We start from the raw sequence: 25,580 nt of genomic DNA on the forward strand, positions 1-25,580 counted from the left end.
CATCAGCTGTTTTGAAATTATTTTATTTGTATGATTTTATAATTATGATTAATGATTTATATATCTTGATTTTATTGATTTGTTTCACGAGGAATGGTGAAATTTTTGTTTTTCCATTGTTACACTGTATAGAGTCTGGTGTGATGCGTTTTACAGTTCAGTTTTTGTCTGCACATTTCTATTTATACTTTATGTGGCTTTATTCTGTATTTGGTGAGGGTTTGTGTTCTGCATGCAAAGACTGAGATAAAGCATTCTTTTAGCATGTGGTTTCTCTGTAGGGATCTGTAATAGTTTGGCCTGTTCTGTTTTCCTGATAGGAGGTGTATTGATATTTTAGATTCTGGTGTAATATTTGTGGTATTCTTTTTCATAGGTGGGGTTGTTATTCTTTGAGTGTTGGCAAATAGTACTGTGTTGATACGGGAGGACCATGCCGAAATATATCACAATAGGTATGATGCCATATGAATTCCAAGATGCAAAGTTTTCTTGTTGGCATCACAACAGTGCATGAAATTATCACAATAACTTATATATTAATTTTACCTCAGAATGTCATTTTTCAGGTAAAATATGTTATAAATGCATAATTTAAAATTGTGTATGGGGAGGGGGCGCCAGACTGTAAGGTCTACCTAGAGTGCCTAATACCTTTGCAACGGCCCTGGATGCACACTCTCTTTCAGATTCAAAATTTGTCCAAAGGGAACCATAATCCAAAGGGATCCAATAGTGTAAAAGTAAACAATTTTAACTTTATTGAAGACTTCTAATAATCAAACATAATGTGCAACGGTGAGTCTCCTGACATGAGCCGTGTTTCACCCGTGTCAGGAGAGACAGCAAAAAAATCTCTAATCTACAAGGAATACATACTGTATATCATATAAGGACAGAGGAACATAGCACAAACCAGGAGTAAAACTGACCAAAAATGTAAAGGTACATATCATTCAGTAATTTCAAGAAAGTAAGAAGCTTTTGTCTCTAGTGCCGAACAGCGTCTAGACGAGAATCTGGAGAGCAGCGTCTAAGCCTCTATATGAAAATACAAACCCACAAAAGCGTACCAAAAAATGCAGCCAATCAAATACATAATCACATGGTGTATAGAAACCAATAGGAAAACACAGTAGATACAAATAAGGCAATGGTTAAAAAAAAAAGAAGCCCAAACGATTTGGGGAAAGGGAACCGAGTGTGTAAATCCATTTTTGTTTATGATGGATGAGAAATAAAGAGAAGTCACCCCATCTTCTAGGAAAGGGAACAGTTTCAATTACTTAAGGCAACTGCATGTGAGTTTTCTAACTGATGTGTCTCAGGCAGGCTTCACGGTGAGAGGAACGTAGGTAAGATAAATGTTCAAAAGTCCTGGTTTTTAAACATCTGATCATTTTTCCCTACATAGACAAGGAAACAGGGGCATATAATGACATAAACAGCCCCCCACTGAGAGGCAGAAAGAAAAATGTCTTAAAGAGTAGTCTCTGCTCGTGACTGGATGTGTGAAACTCAAGACGGAGAGAGAGAATGCATAAGCGGTAAAGTGGCCACAGGAAAATTGACTAGTGTGAGATGTAGTGTATGGTTACGTGTAGGCCAATTCTGATGAAACTAGAGAATTCTGAAAATGTATATCCCAGTGGAAGGCAAAACAGAGAGGTTCTTGAAAAATATTATGGAGCGCCAGAATGAACCAATGTCTTCTGATGATGTTGCATACCCACCCATAACGATCAGCAGAATCTTTAGAATCACAATTAATACATAAAGATCGTTTAAATGCATGCTTAATAATGTGAGCAGGGTAACCCCTTTCAGAGAAATGAAGCAACAGCTGTTGTCTAATAAAATCAGTTCATGTAGAGCAAAGACGCTGCAGTCTAAAAAACTATCCAGTGGGAATATTATTCCGCAGGACACGTGCGTGGGTGGTGGTATAAGTAGTGGAGTAATATGGTTTTTTTTTGTTTGTTTTTTTTTAATTTTATTTTTAATTGCATTTCATTATGTTACAAAACAGAATAATTTTGGGTGAACCACCCAAGGAAATTAAAAGAAAACTAGAAGACAAATACAGCCAAAATATTTGGAGCTATTACAAGAATTAATACAAAAACCATTATGCTGTCATTCCCATATCATAATCATATATTCCCCCCCTTACATAATAATAGACTTCAAGGGTGTGCATCTAGAAACAACCTAAGTTGCTCTGGGTAATTGAAGACATATCCATTATCTTTAAACTTAATTTGGCATTTACAAGGATACTTTAAGTTGAATTTTGCTCCTTTTTTTAGAACTTCATTTCGCATTTCGATAAACTTCTTTCTACGTAGCTGAGTTGGGCGAATAAGATCTGGAAATATCTTTATGGGATATCCATAAAAATTACACTTTTGATATTTAAAATGAATTCTTAGTATTTTATCTCTCTCAGTTTGGGAAAAGAATTGTACTAGCAAGGTAGCCCTTGTGTCGATTTTCGACTCAAATGATCTTTCCAAAAAATCCGTAAGATTTAATTCCAAATTACCTTCCTCCTTTTTTCCCTCCGATGGATATTGTAGATAATAGCAACTTGATATAACAGGTAATGAATTTTCTGTATACTTAAGTATATTTTTTAAATAACTATTAATCAAATCCACTGGTGACATAAGATGTATTTTGGGAAAATCTAAAAACCTAAGATTTAACCTTCTATTATAGTTTTCCAACATCTCGATTTTCCCCTCATAATCCTTTGTTGATTTAATTAGATTCACCTGCACTTCATGTATATCCTCCATTTTTTTATCAAATGTATCAACCCTTTTCTCTAGTTTACCAATTTTTTCCTGCAAATTTGTATCCCTCTTCATAGCATCTTGGACTGTTATCATTAAAGTATTTATAGATTTTTGCATGTTTATCATCATAATGCCTAATTCCTCATTAGAAAATTTTTGAGGCACTATAATTGAAATGTCCTCAATTCCTGATGCTTCCCCCTTCTCTCTAAACTGTTCAGGGTTACCCACATTTCCTTCCGCCAGAACAGGAGAACTAGTTCTCATTTTATCTAGACTTTGCAATTCTATCTCAGAAACATTCGACAACTTTATATTTTCACTAGAAATATTAGCAGAGTCTCTTAATATAGATTGATTGTCATTCGGTCTAGCAGAGGGTGGGTCTGGTTTCTCTGGGGCCCCAGGAGTTAGGGATGTCTCTGTGGCTAAATGGAGCAGTTCCTGCTCCTGGTCTGTTCCATTAGCGGCCCTCTCTGGGGTAGATGTGGTATTTTTCTGGAAACAGTCTACAATTTTGGGTTGAAGCAATTTATTAGAAACAGATAAAGGCATAGTCTCTCTTAATTTCGCCTTCCTCTTTGTATGGGGCATGGCGAAAGAAAAAGCCCCAAAACGAAACTGTCCCAGCCGACAACAATAAAAACTTTACTTAGCTGATATGCTTCTAGGGTCGACCTGGACTCTGGGCTCCGTCCAAAACCGTTCAAAGCCGAGCTAAGCCGGGACAAGCCACGCGCCCCTTGGCCGCGCGCCGCTTAGCCGTCGCGCCGGCGGCGTTGCGCCGGCGTAGGCTGCTTTTACGCCTACCCAGTTCCTCCTTCTGATGACGTCACCGCCGTAGACCCGGAAGCGGTGGCTAGCCGCGGTCCTCCGGCCTCTCTCGGCCTGGCTCCCTCAAGAAAAATTCAAGGTAATCGAAATTAGTAGGGCCGCTCCAGCAGACCTTCAAAGAAAGGAAACCAAATCCCAAGTCGGCGGCGTTGCGCCGGCGTAGGCCGCTTTTACGCCTACCCGGCTCCTCCTTCTGATGACATCACCGCCGTAGACCCGGAAGCGGTGGCTAGCCGCGGTCCTCCGGCCTCTCTCGGCCTGGCTCCCTCAAGAAAAATTCAAGGTAATCGAAATTAGTAGGGCCGCTCCAGCAGACCCTCAAAGAAAGGAAACCAAATCCCAAGTCGGCCGGAGTAATATGTTATGGTTCATCTGTTTCCTGAAAAGTGATGTCTCAAAACAGCCTCCCCTACCAAAATGGGAGTGTCCAAAAAAGTTATGTGGGTCCAATGTAGACAATATTCAAATTTAAGATGAGGGATGCATTGGTTCAACCAATAAAAAATAAGACATTTTTGTGCTTGTTCAAATCATGAACACATTGCTGATGTAATGCAACCAGAGGAGTATAAAGCACCAGAAGGGGGAATTGGGCAGGAACAGAAAGTGGACTGAGGCAGTCTCTGCAGAATGAGTAGAGATTTGGATATAGAGGAGAAATCCAGGAAGATGCCTCCCTACTTCCACTGATTTTCCATGTGAGCTTGAGTTTTCTGTGTTTATGCTGTACTCTGCCAAGATCTTGCTATGGATCAGTGCAACATAAATGATATTAAATAAATACAGTGTTCATATGATGACAAAAGTGGCAGTTTTTCATACAATGGTTCTAATACTCTATGAAAGTGACTTCTTGACTGTATACTATCACCACATCTAGAAGTTTGATCCATTCTAAGTTGTCTCTGTAGGATTGTCTGTATTAGATAAGAGGATAGAGCTTCTATCATAAGGGATGTGCAGGCAAAATATTTTCAGTTCAGTTCATTCCATTTGTTTTCAGCCAATTTTTTGATTGAATTTTGTTTGGAGAGAAGTTGTTTTTTTCCCTTTTTTTTTTTTTTTTGCAAATGGCATGTGCTATTTGCTGAAATGAAAAATCAGACATTTTTCAGATTTTATGGCGATATATTTTATTCATATCAGATTTCACTAAATTAAAAGAAAATGGACTCATTGGGTTTGGAATGCACATTTGCTTTAAACCAATGCACATCCCTACCAGGCAGTAAGGTATGATATATAATATGTGAAGCAATGAGGCAATGCTAATAGCTGCTCAGCTTTACTGGGCTGGCCATATTGTGCATATAGATGGCACCCACAGTCCCATAAGAATTGTCCTTGGGCAGCAGTTTCCAAGGTGGACAGTTAAAAGGTATGAAGAGCTCACAGAAGACAGACTACAGTGGTGTTAGTTCTGTCATTCTAGTGTGCATCAGTCTGAACAGAATCAAATCTTGCTGCTGATGAAGAAAGGTAAATGCTGCACAGCAGCTGTGTGACTACCTAATCCTTTGAATGTAATCATTTCAGAAGATTATATAGATGAAGAACTGCTTGCAATCACATAAAAATCTTCATCTTGGGGGGATCCAAGATGGCACCCTGATGGGAGGAAATGTAGTGAAGAGCTCTGATAGCGCTGTGGTTTGTTTCCTATTATAATATGATATAGTGTAGGGAGTGTGCCCAGGGAGCTCCTCCTACTCACTCGGAGTACCCCAAGGTCAGCAATTAATCCCTGAGCTCTGCCAATCAACTCATGCTGTAAAATCAGAGGTTAAGCTCTGCTGCTGCTGCAGCAGAGATCTCGCTGAGCCCCAACATAACAAGCTGTTTCTCCCTCTCCATTTTCTGCAAGGGAGGCGCCTATGCATCAGTGTCCATTCAAAGTAAGGAGGTTGAATTTGTAGGGGCCATGTTGGCATCGGATGGCAGAGATACATTGTTAGAAAGGGAGCAAGAATTGCAATTGGTAGTGCAAGCAGCCAGAGAGGCACCAGAATATCTAGAAATGTATAGAAGTTTGCAAAGCTATGTAGTTGATTTTTTACCCTCCATTGTTGGTTCCTCTCCTGGAGCTCCTGTTGCAATGGCAGCCTTGATTAATAGGCTTCATAATTCTGGAATCTCCTCCATTACATTATAAAGTATTTGGACTTTTCTTACCACATAGAAGAAATCTGGTGCCTTTTTAGTGACTATTACTACTGACATTCATAGCCAGATACAGACACAGGAAGCCACCAAATCAGTGCAGGCACAGAAGACAGAGAAATAGGAATAGACCACTACTCAGCTTTCTTCTGTACAGACAACGATTATCCAAGACAGAATGGTTGTCCATCATAGGACTGAAAATCTACAAAATTCATTGAGACTTGAATCTGTGAATGCAAAATTTTTCTAAGTTGCCTTTGTTCTCTCCTGGATCTTTTAAGAACTCTATGCGTGACGTGTTCCATATTTCATAACCAACACTACCTCCTATTAACAAGGTTTGTTTGGGGTTTTTTTGCCCTCAGGAAAGGGGCTAGAAGTTATTATGGATGGGAAAGAAGTGGTGAATTAGTCCAAAGCAAGTCTGTACTTATCTTGATTGCTGGAGACATCAGTGATGGATGAGCACCAAAGGACTATTCTCCTTATGACCTTTATGTTTTCACAAGATTGGGGCTCATTCATATGCCTCTATTTTGGAAGGCCCATTTCTGGGTCATAAAATATGGATAAACTCAGACCTGTGTAAGTCTACATAGGATCATAGTAAAAAATTGTTGCTATGTATCGTGAGGCTTTAGCATAAGGTGCACATTTCCTACTTCATTATCCATGTAAATGTTTTGCTAAGTTCATATTTTTTGAATTCTCTCAATTGTGTCATTTCTTAAATTCTAAAAAACCCTCAATGGTTGTAGTTAGCCTCCCTTAGGAGGTTATTTTCTAAAGCTATCGCACGGGCGTGTGATAGCTAGCTCGGGGCGGAGTCGGCCCCGGAAGAGGAGGAGCCGGGGCGTCACCGGGGCCGACTCTGCAAAGACTGTGCCGACAGCGAAAGGTAAGCAACTTTATCGCTGTCAGTTTCGCGCCGAATAATTATATCTTTTATGGTGTAGTTATTTGGTGCGACGCTGGCAGTGATCACACCGCGGAGGTGCGATCGCTGCCGGCTATCGCAGGACCGCCCCTCCGTTTCGCGCCCCCCCCCCCCCCCCCCCGGCCCCCCGTTAGTACGCGATTCAGGGAGCCCTGCGTCGTTGGTAAATCTAGGCCTTAATTTGGGAAGAAAGTTTACTTTGGGCCTATAATCAACTCTTTATATTAAAATTTGGCAGGATGTAAGTCCTTTGAGTTCAAATTCCTTTTACATTTTTCTTATCTATCTATGGGCCTCATTTTCTAAAGTATCGCAGGCCTGCGATACTTTAGGGAATATGGGGCGGGAGGGCCGAAACGGGGGGGGCGGGCCTGCGCTAGCCGGCAGCGATCGCACCGTCGCTGTGCGATCACTGCCGGTTTCGCACCCAATAGCGCCACCATAGAAGGTGTAGTAGCTATTGGGCGCAAACTCGGACGCGAAAAGAGCCTTACCTTTTCGTCATCCGCGGCGTCTTCGCGGAGTCCGCCCTGGAGACGCCCCGACTCCTCCTCTTCCGGGGCCGACTCCGCCCCCATTTTGGTATTGCACGCGATAAGGGACATTTCGCGTGAGAAACATCCCTTATCACGTGCGATCCGATTAGAAAATGAGGCCCTATATCTCCCTATAATTTCTGGGATTCCCCTCCTAGCGTGTTTGGTCTTCTGTAAGTACTCAATAATTGTATTTTCTGACTTTTGTATTTCCTTTCTTGCTCTATGTTCTTTATTTTTTCTACTTTTTCTTGGCAGGTTGGATGTTTACATTTTGAATGAAAACGTAATAAAAAGAAAATAATCTTCATCACTAATAAGATCTATTGATCAATGGCTCAATCCAGATGTAATTTGAAGTAGAAACAGTTTTTTTTTAATTAAAAAAAAAGGGTGTGAATATCTTTATTTACTGATGACAAGACATATCTTTTTGATAAACTGTTTTAAAGTACTGAATTTTTGTGAATAGGACCTTGTGTCCAGTATGCTCTGATCTATATTTTAAGCTCCACATATCTCTGTAGTAGCTAAAGGGAAATGCCTCTGTAAAATCAAGAATACATTAATAGTGCACAACAGTGAGAAAAATAAGATATCGCACAATGAACAAAGTCACTCTACATATTGAGCATATGTAAGTCATGCATGTTGGACAATTCAAAAATCTGAACTCAAGACATTACCTTCTATCTGGAAGAAAGTACATTTTTACATAGGGATTCCTGGGACGTCCATCTGTTCTTGGTGGCAGATCTATTGCTTGCAGTACATTTACCGTTAGCTGATGCTCCACTTTGTCATACCATAGTTTTACCTAAAAGTTACAATTATTTCAATGAAATCGAGTTACATTTCCTTGGCCTCAAATGCAACAAAGATTTGTTTACAAAATGTGAAGCATTATGTAACCTTCAGTTAAAACAGTTCATTTAAAGCAGTTTTCAAGCAGTCAAAGAACGCCTTCTGGTTTTATACAAAACTAAGCTCCAGGATCTTGCTATATATCACTTAAGTTTTTTTTTTTTTTATTATACATAGATTGTTTGTTTTGAAAAAAATGAGAGCCAGGAAAGTTTAGTCAGAAAGGGGTAATGGAAAAAAATGAAGGTTTACCTTTAAGGAAAGTAAAGGAATCTCTGGACATAAAGAAATTCTTTCTATAAAAGTCCAAATAACTATTACCCTTCTCAGTAGACTCCAATTAATAATAAGTGCTAACCAGATATGTACATCACTCTAAGAAGTTCTAGTCCTATAAAGCAGTTCTTCCAGAAACAATACTTGCTATACTGCACATATGGATTGAGAATACACTGTCATCTCAGATCTAGAAGCAGTCTTCTGAAAATGGCAATTTAAAAATGATGCCAGAAGACAGCAAACTGACATGTATCTTAGATATACCAGTCTTGTGAGGGTTTACAATACAAATCATTTATAGAATGTCTTTCATCAAAATATGATTGCAAATGCATTTTGCAATCACAAACTTCTGAAACCTACGACAACCCAAGTTCTGAAGCTGAATGGCCTGGCAACTAATTTAAATGCTTGAACAATGCACTACTGTTTATAAAGGGCAGAGCAAAAAAGAAGCAGTCAGTTCTAGGCACCATAACATAACGGGTGCATTCTACTTTGCAAAATTAAGCAAAGCAAATGAAAACATCAGAAATAATATGATTTAAATACCTGTGAAAGAAGCAGGCCTTTATTAATTACAAGGTTCTACATGTCTGACTACATACAGAAAAACCCCACCTTTTGGCCAGAACTTCTCCCATTCCAGTTATTATTGGAATCATAACTTAGACCAGTGTTCATAGACAGTAGAAAAGAACTGAGTGTTAACCTTCCTTGTGATTATACCTGAATTCTTGCATTCTTACTGCAAAGAAATACTAAAGTATGAATATGGATAATGCTTTTTACCTCACAAAGAGGAGAAACATGAACAAGCATGCCCATATATGCAACTATATAGACATTTGCATGCATGCACACATATTTAATGTCATATCAGCAAATGCAGGCACACTATATAAAACACACGTAAATCAACAACATGATCATGTATGAAAGGCTATGCAGCATGTATTTCAAACAGCCGGATAAGTTTTGACTTATCTGGTTAAGTGGCTACAAAAGTCCAGCTAAGTAGCGCTATGGTGACTTAGCTGGCTAAATAAGGGAGCTGGATAAGTATAAGAAAAACATAACTTAGCCAGATAAGATCGACAGATAACTAGCATTTGAAGATGGTAAAGTTACTGGAATCTGGATAAACAACCCCAGGAACTGTGCAGAACCGCAAGGTATGACACTGGGCTAGACAGGGCCAGACTTCTGCCTAGCCAGCCCTGCCCCCGCAGGTTGAGTCCTTGGGTTCTGGAGACCTGTAGGTTTTGCCGAAGTGGCAGTACATCATGATGAGTCCAGATAAGCTTGAACACAGCTGTACTGGCTGGAGCATACCTGGACAAGCCGAAGCAAGTCTGGACAAACTTGAGTAAGGCTGGAGAGGCTGGAGCAAGATTGTACATGCTGGAGTAAGGCTGGAAAGGCTGCAGCAAGGTTAGAGCAGGACACTGAGGTGGGACTGGGACTGGACATGAACATGGACAAGGCAATGTACTGAGCATAGACTGGGAGAAACTCAGGCATGGCAGGATATTGGACAGAAAGTAGAACTAGATAAAGGCTGGGGTAAGACAAGGTACTGGCAAGATAAGGAGTAAATACCAGGACTGGGCTGGGCAAGGCAAGACCAAACAGAGGCAGGACTGGACAAGTGGTTAGGGCTGTTCAGCTTGGAGAAGAGACGACTGAGGGGGGATATGATAGAGGTCTTTAAGATCATGAGAGGTCTTGAACGAGTTCATGTGAATCGTTTATTTACACTTTTGGATAATAGAAGGACTAGGGGGCATTCCATGAAATTAGCAAGTAGCACATTTAAGACTAATCAGAGAAAATTATTTTTCACTCAATGCACAATTAAGCTCTGGAATTTGTTGCCAGAGGATGTGGTTAGTGCAGTTAGTGTAGTTGGGTTCAAAAAAGGTTTGGATAAGTTCTTGGAGGAGAAGTCCATTAACTGCTATTAATCAAGTTTACTTAAGGAATAGCCACTGCTATTAATTGCATCAGTAGCACGGGATCTTCTTAGTGTTTGGGTAATTGCCAGGTTCTTATGGTCTGGTTTGGCCTCTGTTGGAAACAGGATGCTGGGCTTGATGGACCCTTGGTCTGACCCAGCATGGCAGTTTCTTATGTTCTTATGTAAGATAGACTAGGACAGGATCAGACAAGGACTAGGCAAGATGCATAGAACAAAGAATATAGAAGCCAGAAGGCAGCAAGGCTGGAGGCTCGAAGGCCACTAAACAGTGAGGAGGAGCTTAACAAGGCTGGTGGGGAGGTTCACTGAGGGCCTCTGCAGGCAAGGAGTAATCATAGCAGACAGGACCAAGGCATTGAGAGGCTGCATGGCATGCAAGACTGTGACAGAAGACTTATCTGGCTACCTAACTTATTGGCTAACTATCGCTTTTTAAGACATAGCAGGCTAAGTGGCTGCTTGCCAGATAAGCCTTAAAAAGTGCAACTTAGCTGTGCTTAGCTGGATAATCAAAATGTATTTGGATAAGTGGCAGACATCTGCTATGTGTATTTGTGCTCTCAATTTTAATCATTTATACGAGAAAATGTAACACCCATATTTTCCTTAGCTTGTCAGCTTTTATGCATGTAAATTCTCAAATTTTATAATGTGCATATGAGGAAATGACCAGTTTAACTAATTAGTCCACCAATTTGCCTAGTCTATCTCTAGATCATCAAGACCCTTGTGGTTCTTCGGCCTGCACTTCCCCCACTTTACATAGAACCCTTCATTCCATCAGTATTTGACTATAAAGAATTATATTCTGACTTACACTTGATAAGTAGCAAGTGTAAATACACACAGGGAACAGCACGTCATGTTCAGAGGTTTTAAAATAGCGTAAATGTTGGCCACGCTCTGGACCGCCCCTAGCCAGCCTTTTTATATAAGAGCAAATTTATTCGTACACCATTACTTGTGCATGTAAGTTTGAGGTTTATATGTGCTTTTTATGCATGTATGTGCTCATTTTCACGCACACAACTCTTTTAAATTTCACTTTTATGTGAATAGCACACAAACAACATGGAAAGTGAAATAATTAAAGTGAATCCATTTTTGTTATGATTTGTGGGTATGTGGGCCCTTGGCCCAAGATGCAAGTTGTTACTACCTGTGGGAAGGACTCCCACAGGTCAGCACTGTTGGGAGGCGAGGTCAGAGACAGCGGAGAGCTTTGGGTGAGGCAAAGGAAAGGTCCTGCGGCACCAGGAGAGGACCCCCATGGAGAGTAGACTGGAGGCAATACCTGGGTAGGGACCACACGGGAAGGGATGCCAGACAGACCGCAGAGTGGGGGACGTGAGGCTTGCCCAATCAGGAGGTACTCTGGAGGGCAACCCCAAAGGGAGGAGCTGCACAGCATAGGATGATGATGTCATGCTGTAGGCCAGCCCACAGGACAGGGAAGCCCGAGCTGAGCCTCTAGTGATGACGTAGCTCCGCCCCAAGGAGCGTGGAAGTGTTGGCAGTCTCAATATAGAAAGTAGGCGCAACCCCGAGGAGTGGGGAAGCACGCAAGTCCCAGGGAAGTCAGAGAGCGCTACCCCGAGGAGCAGGGAAGCTCTGGCAGTCACTGTAATATGTAAGCGCGGTCCCGTGGAGCGGGAGGCGCGGACAGTCTTGGTCAGGCTGTGGGCGCAACCCTGAGGAACGGGGAAGTCCCTCTGTTGAACTCACGGATAGTTGAGGTGTCCCAGAGGTAGTCCCAAGGAATGGGAGGCCTTGCAGGTTAGAACCCAGGAGAAGCAGAGCCAGTCCGAGGAGCGGGGTAGGCAAGGAGAGCAAGTCCCCAAAGTGTGCACTGGCCCCCAAGGAACAGGTACCAGACAGGGTCCAAGTCCAAGGCACGAAGCGTAGTCTCAGGAACACATAGGCAGTAGTCGAAGACGTACAGAACTTGTTGCCAAGTCGGCTAGCTGAGGGCGAAGGTAGAGTTTAAATACACCGGTCTGATGATGTCATCAACCGGAGATGCCCCCGAGATTCCCGCCGAGGAGGCTTCAAAGGAAGGTCTGGTGGGCGCATGCGCCTAGGAAGACCCAAGGTCGAGGAAGATGGAGGCAGCGTCCAGGCTGCCATGAGGAGTCCTGAGGAATGCGGCAGTGAAAGCTGGCCCGAGCCGCGAGCAGCCCCGGGGAGGGCATGAGAGCAGTGCAGGAAGTAAGTACATGCGGTCGCAGCCGTCTGCGACCAACGGGCATAACATTTTGAGAGAATTTAGTAATATCAATGCTTGTGTCCTTTGGGTGTCAAATAACCACTGGCAACAGACCAAATTATTAAATACGTGAATTATTTGAACAGAATTTCTGTGTGAAGTTTTATCTCAGCATTAGTTTGAAACACTATAGTTTATGTTGTATATAATGTGTATTCTTTCTAACTAGTAAATTATACTTACAGAAAGTTGCCCTGGTAGGACCTGAGGTGCATCTTTTAAAGTTCCAGGACTTGTTGGAGATATAACAGAAATCGAAGGCCGTTCCATCTTTTGGGACTCAAAAGAACTTGAACCTGAAAACAAGAAATCCAACAGTAAATGAATTTCCTAATAATCCATCAGCAACTCTGAAATAGAGTCTTGGATAAGGTACATATAAAAGTTAACCAGATGGATAACTACCAGTCAACAGGTTAATGTTTCCTGACACAAATAAACTGAGATACTTTCATGTTGCTATCATCAGACTTTACTATTAAAAAATACCATTGTGCACTTGCAGATGACATCTGAAGAAAAGACCTACTTGTTTTCAAAGTGTATATACGTAGATCATATTTGTCTAGGGTGGTGTCCATTTTTGCCCCTAAGGAACTAGTCTCTGTTTCTTACAAGCATTCATGTGGAGGCTTCAACTCGTCTGAGCACCTTCAGTGTGACAGAGGTCTCATTAGATCTTGCCTTTTGTGGGATGTTAGTGTTTCAAGGAGGAATACCACTCCTCATTGGGAGGGGAATTCTAAGAGTATAAAAGCCCCTGCATCCACTGGTGTTAGGAGGAGAGAAGAGAAACAGGGATTCTAAGAACTGGAGTCCTGCTGTTTAGGAGCCATCACTTCACAGAGTGCCATGATAGGGCTTCTCTCTCCACAGAGAGGATTCATACACGTTGAAGGAAAGCATTCTAGGAAGAAGATTTCCTAGAAATTGGGGACGAGTATACAGGGAGTTGCCAGGAGAAAGGAATCCTGCGAGTCCACGACTGATTCAGCTACAATCAGCTAAAGACTTGCAACAGAAAAAGGAAGATCAAAAGGAACCTTTCTGGAAAAGATTTTGGTTACCAACTAGGTACTGAGAGGGACCAGGATAGAAAGGCTACTCACCCCAAAGAGCTGAGCTGTGTTGGGGAAAGAGTGTGGGAAGAGAATAAACTATCTGGAGGTTTTGAATTTTGAGCTTTCTTTGCTATAGTGCATTAACCTAATTGGTTGATTTGAAAATGAGCACCCGTGCACCCATACATGCACATTTTGGTGCGCGAGCCAGGATACACTAGAATGTTCAATCGTGCACGCACTTATGTGTGTATGTTTTAAAATGCAACAACTGTGCATAAGTATGCTCCTAATTTTAAGAGGTTATTCAAGCACAGCTAGTGCGCGTGTGTCTTCAATTAGGACCATGTCGGCTTTTACATGCGTACATCAGCGGATTTTAAAACATGCTTGCACGAGACACATTCCCAGTTTTCCCATTAGTTCACAAGTTTGTCCAGTTTATAACAAGGTCTTTCAGACACTCTGGTTCTTCATCTTGCACGCTGCCCAACTGACCCGGACATCTCACCCTGCCTTATAAGCCCTAAAACTTGAGACCTACAGACTTGCTCCTCTTCAGGAGCAGCAGTAAAGTTGTGTGGATATCTAGCATATGTGCCCTGTGGATTTTGTTTTTAAAATGTGGAGGTGCGTGCGTAAGTCTTGGGCTCACCCCAGAATGCCCATGCCCCACTCCTTTAATGTCCCTTTATTTCTCGTGTACATGTGTACATACACCCATACTTTGTGGACTTTTAGTGTCCGTGTTGCTCGTGCACATATATATGTGCTCATTTTTGCATGAGCAATGCTTTTAAAATCGACCTGTAAGTGTACTGTGTTGGACTGTTTAGTGCTGTTAGTTTTATTCAGTAATGACTTTGAATTGCACAGCACCCAATGAAGTGAAGTGTAGTTTGTGGTATGGGTGACGCTGGTATGCAGAAGAGCCCCGGAGAGCTAAAAACTGTTAGGACTTGAAAACACTGTACTTTCCCTCCTTGTGTGGGAAGTCCGGGTGGTCATGGGGCCTTGTGTGGTCCTTGGTCTTCCCTGTGTACCCTATGCTGAGGATCAGAACTGGACAGGGGCTACATTTGGATAATTCTTATGCTTGACCACTGAAAAGTATTACTATACAGAAAGAATTTGCTGTACAAAGTCACAAATAGAAATGATCAGATTTGGAACAGAAGCTGAGATAGAAAATCTGGAGGAGAAAAGTAGAGATGCAGTATGATACAAAGAAATACAGGAGCATCTCTGAATCAAGGGCTCAGGAACAAGTCTTCTAGGAAAAAAAGCCAGAACATTGAGCATGGTAGTCATATTTTAAGAGTTAAGCACGTTCACTTTTGATTTAAAAAATGTGCCAGCACCTAAATTTAGGTGTCATAGAAAGAGCAAGGCCAAGGGTGGGGAGAGGATGGAGTTAGGGGCTGCTTCTGTGACATCATTTGGGAAGACTCTTTAGCAGTTTGATATATTGATGGACTGATATATGAACTGTTTTATATTATTAATCTGATGTATTCATTTTTAAATGTTTAATGACGCTTTGATGTGTTGCGCTGGAGGTGGACCCTTGGCCTGGAGCTGGATTGGTACGAACTCTGGTCGGACCCAGAGAGCACCTGCCACCAGGAGGCGGAGCACACTAGGAGACAGAGGCTAGCTGAGGCTTCGCCAATAGCAATCTGGAGTCTCTTGGGTACCTGGACTGCCTGGACTTGGCTGGGCCTCAGAGGGTCTCCCGGAGAGGTAGAGGAGAGGTGTGCCCACCACAATCAAAGGTGCATGGCTGGTGAGGACTAGACCAGGACCAGGATCAACGGAGACCTCCGGAAAGAAACAGGAAGTGAAGGTCCTCCAGGCGAGATAGGCAGCGCCTAATGGTCTAGTCGGAAGTAGGCCGCTGGCAGCATCCGAGCAGGCTGGTCTGGTTGTCACAGGAGCAAACAGAGTATCCCAGTGAAGCACAAGGGTCAAAGCCAGGGTATCAGTCTGAGAATGGTCAGCCAAATCAAGGGTCAGTTCCGAGATCAGTCCGTACGTAGTCAAGAGAAGCAAAGGTCAGTTCCAGGCAGCGGTCAACGTGGTCAATAGGCAGGCAGTGGTCAGTTCCAGGCAGCAGTCAACATGGTCAGTAGGCAGGCACTGGTCAGTTCCAGGCAGCGGTCAACGTGGTCAGAAGGCAGGCAGTGGTCAGGTCCAGGCAGCAATCAATGTAGTCAGGCAGGCAGAGGTCAGTACCGTGAATCAGTCCGAGAAGGTACGACAAGAGGAGGAACGTGGAGCAGGAATCAGGAGAGATGCTGGGACACAGAAAGGACCACGGGAACAAAGGAATGCAGGAGCACTGGAACAAGACAGAAACACAGGAACGCAGGAACAAGACTGGATCAAGGAAGCAGGAGAACACAGGAATGTGGAACAGCAAACTAGCTACACCAAAGGTGTCGACCCAATTGCCAAGGCAAGGTTCTGGGGATGGGACCTCGCCTTATATACAAGGTCTAAGTGATGTCATCGGGCGCTGCAGACCGGATTCCCGTGCTAGGCCCTTTAAAGGTCTAAGTGATACGTGTGCACGCGCCTAGGGGCGAGGCCAACGTCGAGGAGGATACTGAGGCCCAGCATGAGGAGCGCTGAGAGTCAGAAGGCCCCAACGGGCCTGGGGAATGCCCGGGAACACCGTGGGCAAGAGAAGCTGGCTGTGACTGCTAGGGATGAGGAACTGGAGCTGGTGAAAGCAAGCACGAGGTGAGCAGGCCCGGTCGCTGCACCAACGTGGCTGGGACGCGCAACATGATGTTTACTTATTATTATTGTACTATTTTTTTTTCTTTGTAAACTTCTTTGGGTTGTACTTCAGTACAAGGAAAGTGGTCTAAAAATGTATATTAGCATGACAACAGTGATTTTGCTTAATTTTTGTCAACAGTTTCACAAATGCAAAATTATGTACAGAAAAAGTCAAATAGCATGTAAAGAAAATTCATAATTAAGATTATGCTTGCTATTCATTATTTTTCCATACAAAAGTACCTTTGCAAAGCCATTTAGTACATCAGCCTCCAAGTTGTTTATATGAGGGAATCTCTATTTAAAATGCTGGGGGATAACTGTCAAACTGCTCACGTGTGCCCATATACATGTGTATATGGACTCAAGGTAATTTACTACTGTATTTTGTAACCTGCGTGCAAATTATATGTGCAAATTATAAAATATGAGTACATATGTGCATATACATGGACACGTGTGTAAAAGCGCAAGCTTTTGGACTTAACTGGAAAAGTAGTGGCACATCCAGATAAGTTCCGGTTTATGCAACTAAGTAGTGGCACTTAGCCAGATAAATCTAAAAAGTGCTACTTGTCCATCTAATTAGCACATTTTGGACTTACTCGGATATGTAAGGTAGCCAGAAAAGTAAAAAAAAAAAAGATATTTATCTGAATAAGTTCAAATTTGTCAGTCTATGTAGCAGCAAATGTGCTACTGAGCCAAATAATTTATTTTATTTATTTCTTTCTTTTGTATACCGACGTTCGATTGAGATATCACATCGGTTTCCAGATAACAGGTTGAATAGGGCGAGAACTGCCCTATTCAAATAAGTTGGAATTTAGCTAGATAAATATGCACAAATGATATACTTGCATATTTGTACGTGAATAGACTTTACTTGCGTTATTTAGATGCATTTACCCCCCATAAGTTGGCTTTTAAATGCATGTCAGGGGACTTTATAACACACATGCAGCAATGAACTAATCAGTTTTACCAATTAGTTTACCAGTTCACCCAGTCCATCTGCAGCTCATGAAGACCCTCCTGGTTCTTCAGTCTGAAGTTCCCTCATTTCACCCACATCCTCCACCAGTCATTTCTTCACTTTTAAGATGTTTATGATCACTTACACCAGTTTGAGCAGGAATAAATATATGCAAGTAAAAGACTCATGTGCAAAACTTTGGCAGATTGTAAAATAGCAACATATGGAAGTCATTTTAAAAGGAGTTACACATGCAATTGTCACATACCATTGTAGCAATTTTAGAAAGTCCTTTAAGTGAGTAACTTGCACTTACATGTGAATATCTTATGGACAATTCAATGGCATATATTGTAGCAATTTTCAAAAGCCCACTTACATAGGTAAAATGCATTTACATGTGTAAAACCCTATTTTAAGCACGCAAAAACTTTTAAAATTAGGCCTTAAGTGTGTAAATGTTGGCCTGAGACCCAGAACGCCCTTGGCCTTCCTTTTTTTACACGTGCAAATTTACTCAAGGTCCCCGATGCAGGTGCACATGTTGCCATTTTACATGCACACATTATTTTTTTACGCGTGCACCTTTTGTAAATTCAGCTCTTAGGGGGTCATTCATCAAAATGCGCTAAAGCATTTTCACATGCGTTAAGGGCTTATTGCATGCGAAAATGTGTTTAACGCATGCGATAGCACCATATCGTATGGTGCAATGCAAATTTGGAAAATAGGAGGAGTTAAGGGTGGGCTGGGTTTGCCTGTCTGTGAAGAGCTATTGCACAGACTTAACACTGATTTTAACTACACCTTTTTGAATAGCGTTAAGCTGTGTGGTGAGGTTTTATCGCCTTTTGCGATGTCTCCTGCAAGGCCTATTTTAGGTGAATTGAAGCTCCCAGAGCATTGGGGGGGGGGGGGGGGGGGGGGGGGGGGAGGGGGGAGAGAGAGAGAGAGAGAGAGAGAGAGACAGCACCTAGCCATAATCTCCTCTCCCTAGATAGGTATTTGTATCCCTATGGGAGGCCCACCTAGTAACTCGAGGTGAGGTTTAGGTATTAATGTAGGGGGTTAGGGGCCACTTTGACATTCAAAGTGAGACGAGTGAGGAAACTCACTCCAAGATGAGATTTGGGCAATATTCTCTCAACCTCTCAACGGTGGTGGGGCCGCTTAGCAATAGTGATCATAATATGATCAAATTTGAATTAATGACTGGAAGAGGAACAGTATGCAAATCCATGGCTCTCGTGCTAAACTTTCAAAAGGGAAACTTTGATAAAATGAGAAAAATTGTTAGAAAAAAACTGAAAAGAGCAGCTACAAAAGTAAAAAATGTGCAAGAGGCGTAGTCATTGTTAAAAAAAAAACCATTCTAGAAGCACAGTCCAGATGTATTCCACACATTAAGAAAGGTGGAAAGAAGGCAAAACGATAACCGGCATGGTTAAAAGGGGAGGTGAAAGAAGCTATTTTAGCCAAAAGATCTTCATTCAAAAATTGGAAGAAGGATCCAACAGAAGAAAATAGGATAATGCATAAACGTTGGCAAGTTAAATGTAAGACATTGATAATACAGGCTAAGAGAGAATTTGAAAAGAAGTTGGCCGTAGAGGCAAAAACTCATAGTAAAAACATTTTTAAATATATCCGAAGCAGAAAGCCTGTGAGGGAGTCAGTTGGACCATTAGATGATCGAGGGGTTAAAGGGGCACTTAGAGAAGATAAGGCCATCACGGAAAGATTAAATGATTTCTTTGCTTCGGTGTTTACTGAAGAGGATGTTGGGGAGGTACCCAAACTCGAGAAGGTTTTCATGGGTAATGATTCAGATGGACTGAATCAAATCATGGTGAACCTAGAAGATGTGGTAGACCTGATTGACAACCTGAAGAGTAGTAAATCACCTAGACCGGATGGTATACACCGCAGAGTTCTGAAGGAACTAAAAAATGAAATTTCAGACCTATTAGTAACAATTTGTAACCTATCATTAAAATCATCCATTGTACCTGAAGACTGGAGGATAGCAAATGTAACCCCAATATTTAAAAAGGGCTCCAGGGGCAATCCAGGAAACTACAGACCGGTTAGCCTGACTTCAGTGCCAGGAAAAATAGTGGAAAGTGTTCTAAACATCAAAATCACAGAACATATAAAAAGACATGGTTTAATGGAACAAAATCAGCATGGCTTTACCCAAGGCAAATCTTGCCTCACAAATATGCTTCACTTTTTTGAAGGAGTTAATAAACATGTGGATAAAGGTGAACCGGTAGATGTAGTATACTTGGATTTTCAGAAGGCGTTTGACAAAGTTCCTCATGAGAGGCTTCTAGGAAAAGTAAAAAGTCATGGGATAGGTGGCAATGTCCTTTCATGGATTGCAAATTGGCTAAAAGACAGTAAACAGAGAGTAGGATTAAATGGACAATTTTCTCAGTGGAAGGGAGTGGGCAGTGGAGTTCCCCAGGGATCTGTTTTGGGACCCTTACTTTTCAATATATTTATAAATGATCTGGAAAGAAATACGACAAGTGAGATAATCAAATTTGCAGATGATACAAAATTGTTCAGGGTAGTTAAATCACAAGCATATTGTGATAAATTGCAGGAAGAATGTGAGACTGGAAAATTGGGCATCAAAATGGCAGATGAAATTTAATGTTGATAAGTGCAAGGTGATGCATATAGGGAAAAATAACCCATGCTATAGTTACACAATGTTGGGTTCCATATTGGGTGCTACAACCCAAGGAAAATATCTAGGCTTCATAGTGGATAACACATTGAAATCGTCGGTTCAGTGTGCTGCGGCGGTCAAAAAAGCAAACAGAATGTTGGGAATTATTAGAAAGAGAATGGTGAATAAAACGGAAAATGTCATAATGCCTCTGTATCGCTCCATGGTGAGACCGCACCTTGAATACTGTATACAATTCTGGTCACCGCATCTCAAAAAAATATAATTGCGATGGAGAAGGTACAGAGAAGGGCTAACAAAATGATAAGGGGAATAGAACAGCTCCCCTATGAGGAAAGACTAAAGAGGTTAGGACTTTTCAGCTTGGAGAAGAGACGGCTGAGGGGGGATATGATAGAGATGTTTAAAATCATGAGAGGTCTAGAACGGATAGATGTGAATCGGTTATTTACTCTTTCGGATAATAGAAAGACTAGGGGGCACTCCATGAATTTAGCATGTGGCACATTTAAAACTAATCGGAGAAAGTTCTTTTTTACTCAACGCACAATTAAACTCTAGAATTTATTGCCAGAGGATATGGTTAGTGCAGTTAGTATAGCTGTGTTTAAAAGAGGATTGGATAAGTTCTTGGAGGAGAAGTCCATTACCTGCTATTAATTAAGTTGACTTAGAAAATAGCCACTGCTATTACTAGCAACGGTAACATGGAATAGACTTAGTTTTTGGGTTCTTGTCAGGTTCTTATGGCCTGGATTGGCCACTGTTGGAGACAGGATGCTGGGCTTGATGGACCCTTGGTCTGACCCAGTATGGCCTGTTCTTATGTTCTTTGCAACCTAGCTTGATGGACTCTCTACCTGGGTAATATCAAGCTATGTGGAGAGAACATTGTACAAATCTCATTTTTGGGTGAGTTTCCTCACTCCGAAGGACATCAAATCATTACAAGAGTGCACTGTTCTGTTCGTACGTCTCACTTTGAATGTCAAAGTGGCCCCTAACCCCCTACAGTAATACCTAAACCTCACCTAGAGTTACTAGGTGGGCTACCATAGGGATACAAATACCCATCTAGGGAGATGACATTATGGCCAGGCGTTCTCTCTCTCTCCCCCCCCCCCCCCCCCCCACCACCATGATGCTCTGAAGAACATATAGAAGTGAATCCATCATAAGTCCAATCTTTAGTATTATTTTTGGTTTTCTATGTTAATATGTAATTAATATAGCTAAGGATAAAGAATTAAGTGTATCTTTTTTGTCTCCATTGTGTTTATTCTATGCCAAAGTAAGCATATACACATTTAAACAAAATACATACTAGATTCCAGTGGAGGATGGGAGCTCTCAGGAATCCTTGGAATGTCACTAAATGCAGAAGGATAGAAAAATACTCTGTTAGTAAAGTATAAACTCACTCATGTTTATATGGATGTAGTTAACTCACATCATCTGGGATATGTTTGGCTAGTATGTCTGTTGCATGGATCAAAAGATATAACACATAATACCTACCAACTAAAACACACCTAAGGAAATGGCATTCGTGACAGTGGGAAAATAATATACTAGACAAAAAGTTGACATGATAGTACTCAAAATAATACTGTGGTAATATGTCCCACAACATATCTACTATATCTACATCCAATACAGAACTGTTCTGGAGAAGGGAAATACTAAAAAGTATGGGGGGGGGGGGCAATATTCAGAGTGCATTTGTCTAGCTGTTTTCCTCTTAACCCGGAAAATGCTGGGGTTTCAAATTTCCCACATGCTGACTGCTTCCAAGTTATCTGGCTCAGTCGTTAACAAGCTAAAATTTAGCTAGATAATACGGAGGTGTTCTAGGGACATTCGAGGGGAGGTGCCACAATATCCGGCTAAGTTAACCAGGTAAACACTAGCTAACTTTAGGATTCCCTAAAAGCAGGCCTAAAGCTAGCTGTATACATTTATTTGGATAACTTCCTGATAATTTCAAGATATTAATGCATGTGGCTTTTAAAATGATATAACTATTACACTGCCTGCATTGAATCTGATTCAAATAGCCTTCCAGCAAGATTAAATTGTAGCTTTGTTGCAATTAAATATTACAGAATAAAGTAACATTATTAGAATACTGAAAACCAATAAGAAAAAAGATTGTTGGGATATAACCATACTTTATTTTCTTTAGAATCTTGATTTTAGGTTGCAAAGGCCTTGACTTCTAGGGGATGTTCCTAGATGATAGGGATTCACTTAATGGAAACCCCAAACTGACCAATCAACATGTGTACTATTACTTGCCTAAAAAATGGGGCAGGAACAGGTTAGGAGAGTGAAAGTATGTGCAGAGGTTTCATTTTCAAATTTTCACACTTACTTTCCTTTGAAAGTTCCTGCTCCCATGCACCTGTATACTTTTGTATCTATGTTGTGCACACTGACCACATTTTCAAAGGAAAACTCCACTAGAAGTTTTCCTGTCAAAATGAGCTTGCAGTACTGTGTGAACTCTGCGTCCAGTATGCAAATTGCCTTCTTTTGGGGTAATTTTCTAACTGACGGCACTGGAGTAAAGTTCTTGGGAATGTTTTATCTGCTGGCTTTACACTAATATTCATTGGGTAAGTAATCATATAATTCCAAACCCTGCCCCAACTCCGCCCACAAGAATGCCTCTTCAAATTGCAGTTAAAATGCATGCAAACAGGCCCTATGCACATGCTTTTACCCACACATTGGACAGATAATTTTGTAACAGACCATTTCCAGGGTAAAACACTATTTTGCTCATGGAAATGACATTGAAAATTACACTCCTTAATGTTTTATTATATTAGAATGTAGATGATATAATAATCACAAAAGTTCCCTATGTAAGCAGTCATATTTTGCTATGATCAATTTCATCATAAACTTGAATATGGATCTCCCCATGCTTGTATTCAACTGTCACATAATCAGTTTAGGTCAACTATTCTGAGTTCATTATAAACAAACTACATCTCAATCCAAAATGAACGCCACAAACTGTATCTTTAATATATTAATCATTTTTTACAAAAACACAAATATTATATAAAATATTGCAGTTTTATTATACTAATCCATATCAACAATGAAAACAAAGCATGTGCAATTTATTGTATAAATGTGTCTTATACTACACATTTTCAAATCTTGATACAAGAGTCAATATCCTTATAAATACACATTTTTTATAATATCTAAAAAATTATTCAGTACAGCCATACAATCTTAACTATCTTGAAACATTTAAATTTAACTGTTCATTCATTCATACATTACCCCATTCAAACTCTAAACAAACATTCATACAACCATACCATACAAAACTAAAACACATAAAAATGTCATCCTAGGGGAAGTGCTGAGAGAAGTCCTGACATCAGCGCATTGACTGGGAAGTCCCTGGAAGCTTTTCCCACTCCCAACATCTTCGGAAGCAGCCAGGACCCATAACAGTCCAGTGCTTGCAGCGCTGAAGGTGGAGTGCTGAGAGAAGCACTGACATCAGCACACTGACTGGGAGGTCCCTGGAAGGTGTTCCCACCCCCAATGTCACCAGAGGACCAGTGGAATCCATAAGAGGCCAGTGCCTGAAGCACTTAATGGGGTATGCTGAAAGGAGCCCTGACATCGGCACACTGACTGGGAGGTCCCTGGAAGGTGTTCCCACCCCCAATGTCACCAGAGGACCAGTGGAATCCATAAGAGGCCAGTGCCTGAAGCACTTAATGGGGTATGCTGAAAGGAGCCCTGACATCGGCACACTGACTGGGAGGTCCCTGGAAGGTGTTCCCACCCCCAATGTCACCAGAGGACCAGTGGAATCCATAAGAGGCCAGTGCCTGAAGCACTTAATGGGGTATGCTGAAAGAAGCCCTGACATTGGCACACTTACTGGGAGGTCCTGGAAGCTGTTCCTGCCCCCAGCGACATTGGAGAGCCTCTGGAACCCATAAGAGGCCAGTGCCTGAAATATGCTGCTGCCGGTGCACCTAAGCCATGCACCAAAGGGGTGTGCCCCTTGTCGCCGATTCTAGAACTCTTCAGTTTTTCTGGAATGCAACATTGGACATGGGCAAGAAGTGAAAAGGTTCTGCTTGACTGCTCCCGTCTGTATTGTCAGCTCCTCTCTCTTCAGCCCAGACAATGCTGGACTCCTTTAAGTTTTCCCAGGTAATCCAGGGTCAAGAGGAACTTGGGGTTTCTTCCCCCATTCCCAGTGACACTTTGATTTAACTTAGCCCTGAAGAACTTATTCTACCATAGGCGATTTCCTCTAACGTTATAGGAACTGTGTCTGGGATGGAAGGAATTGTCCTACTTCTCCCCTTCCTGGACAAGATGGGGAGCTTCCATCAGGTGGGCTGCTTTCTTCTACCCTTACTTGGAAAGTTACAGAGGTTAATGTAATTCATTCTATGATATCTAAACCTGCAGTAGTTACCTTAGACTCTTTGTGGACAGTGATTGTGAATTCAGAGAAAAATGTTATTTAAAAAATTGATGCCATGTTGGAAACTTTGTGGGTTTTTCTGTGAAGGTTGATGAACATTTTCAGAGATTAGATGCAGTGGATGGTAGATTAAGAGAGCTTCAGGGGAAATGTGAGTCAATACAGGAATGTCATACATGTAGCCCTTATAAAAGATAATCAATTGTTACATCACAGGATAGAGAATTTAGGTAATCAAATGAGGAAATGTAATCTTAGATTTCTTAGCTTCCCTAAATGTTCTCTATTGTCCCCAATGGAATTACTAAGAAAATTTTACTTGGATGTCTTAAAAGTCTCTAAAGAAGTAATGCCATCTATTGTTAAAATGTATTATTGCCTTCTCATACTACCACAACATCTACTTCTACACCACTAGTAAATCTACCTACTGGGGAATTTCATCTCTTCAGATTCTTAGAACAATACAGTTCTGAAAGAATGGAGATAGCTACATTAATAGTTACATATGCCTGTGAAAAAGATAAGGATTGAACCTTGAGAATTTTTTTTCATCTCAAAGATAAGTTTTTTTATGGGCAGTCTGTATCTCTTTTTCATCATGTTTTGAAAGAAACCCAACAGAGATGTAAGATATTTTTGTATTATAATTAGAGAGTAATTGGTTTGGGAGGTACTTTTCTTTTAAAGTTTCCCTGCAAATGTTGTATTAAGTATAAAGGAAATTCTAAAGTTGTTTTATGATGATAAGCAATTTGATTTGTTACTTATTAATCAAGAATCCCCGAATTCACCTTGCTCGTAAAGTTGGGAAGTTTATGAACCTTATTGAATGTGCTGGCTATTCCTTTGGATTTTTTTTTTCTTTTGTAACTACTCAAGCCTAGATTCATCAAAATGCTATAAATAGGGCAGAA

At 41.3% G+C, this 25,580-nt stretch overlaps 1 protein-coding gene across 6 annotated transcripts in view; it reads right to left on the bottom strand.

Moving 5' to 3' along the window:
- RIMS1 (regulating synaptic membrane exocytosis 1) overlaps positions 1–25,580 on the bottom strand; it is a 697,371-nt gene that overhangs the window by 476,716 nt on the left and 195,075 nt on the right. For all 6 annotated transcript variants that reach the window (XM_029595629.1, XM_029595632.1, XM_029595630.1 and 3 more), the window contains exons 8-10: positions 21,511–21,557; positions 12,845–12,957; positions 7,958–8,088 (exon numbers count right to left, since the gene is read on the bottom strand). In XM_029595629.1, coding sequence (XP_029451489.1) covers positions 7,958–8,088; positions 12,845–12,957; positions 21,511–21,557 — 291 coding nt within the window. The remainder of the gene's footprint in view (positions 1–7,957; positions 8,089–12,844; positions 12,958–21,510; positions 21,558–25,580) is intronic.

The sequence above is a fragment of the Rhinatrema bivittatum genome, chromosome 3 (genome assembly GCF_901001135.1).
Source record: "Rhinatrema bivittatum chromosome 3, aRhiBiv1.1, whole genome shotgun sequence".
Classification (NCBI taxonomy): domain Eukaryota; kingdom Metazoa; phylum Chordata; class Amphibia; order Gymnophiona; family Rhinatrematidae; genus Rhinatrema; species Rhinatrema bivittatum.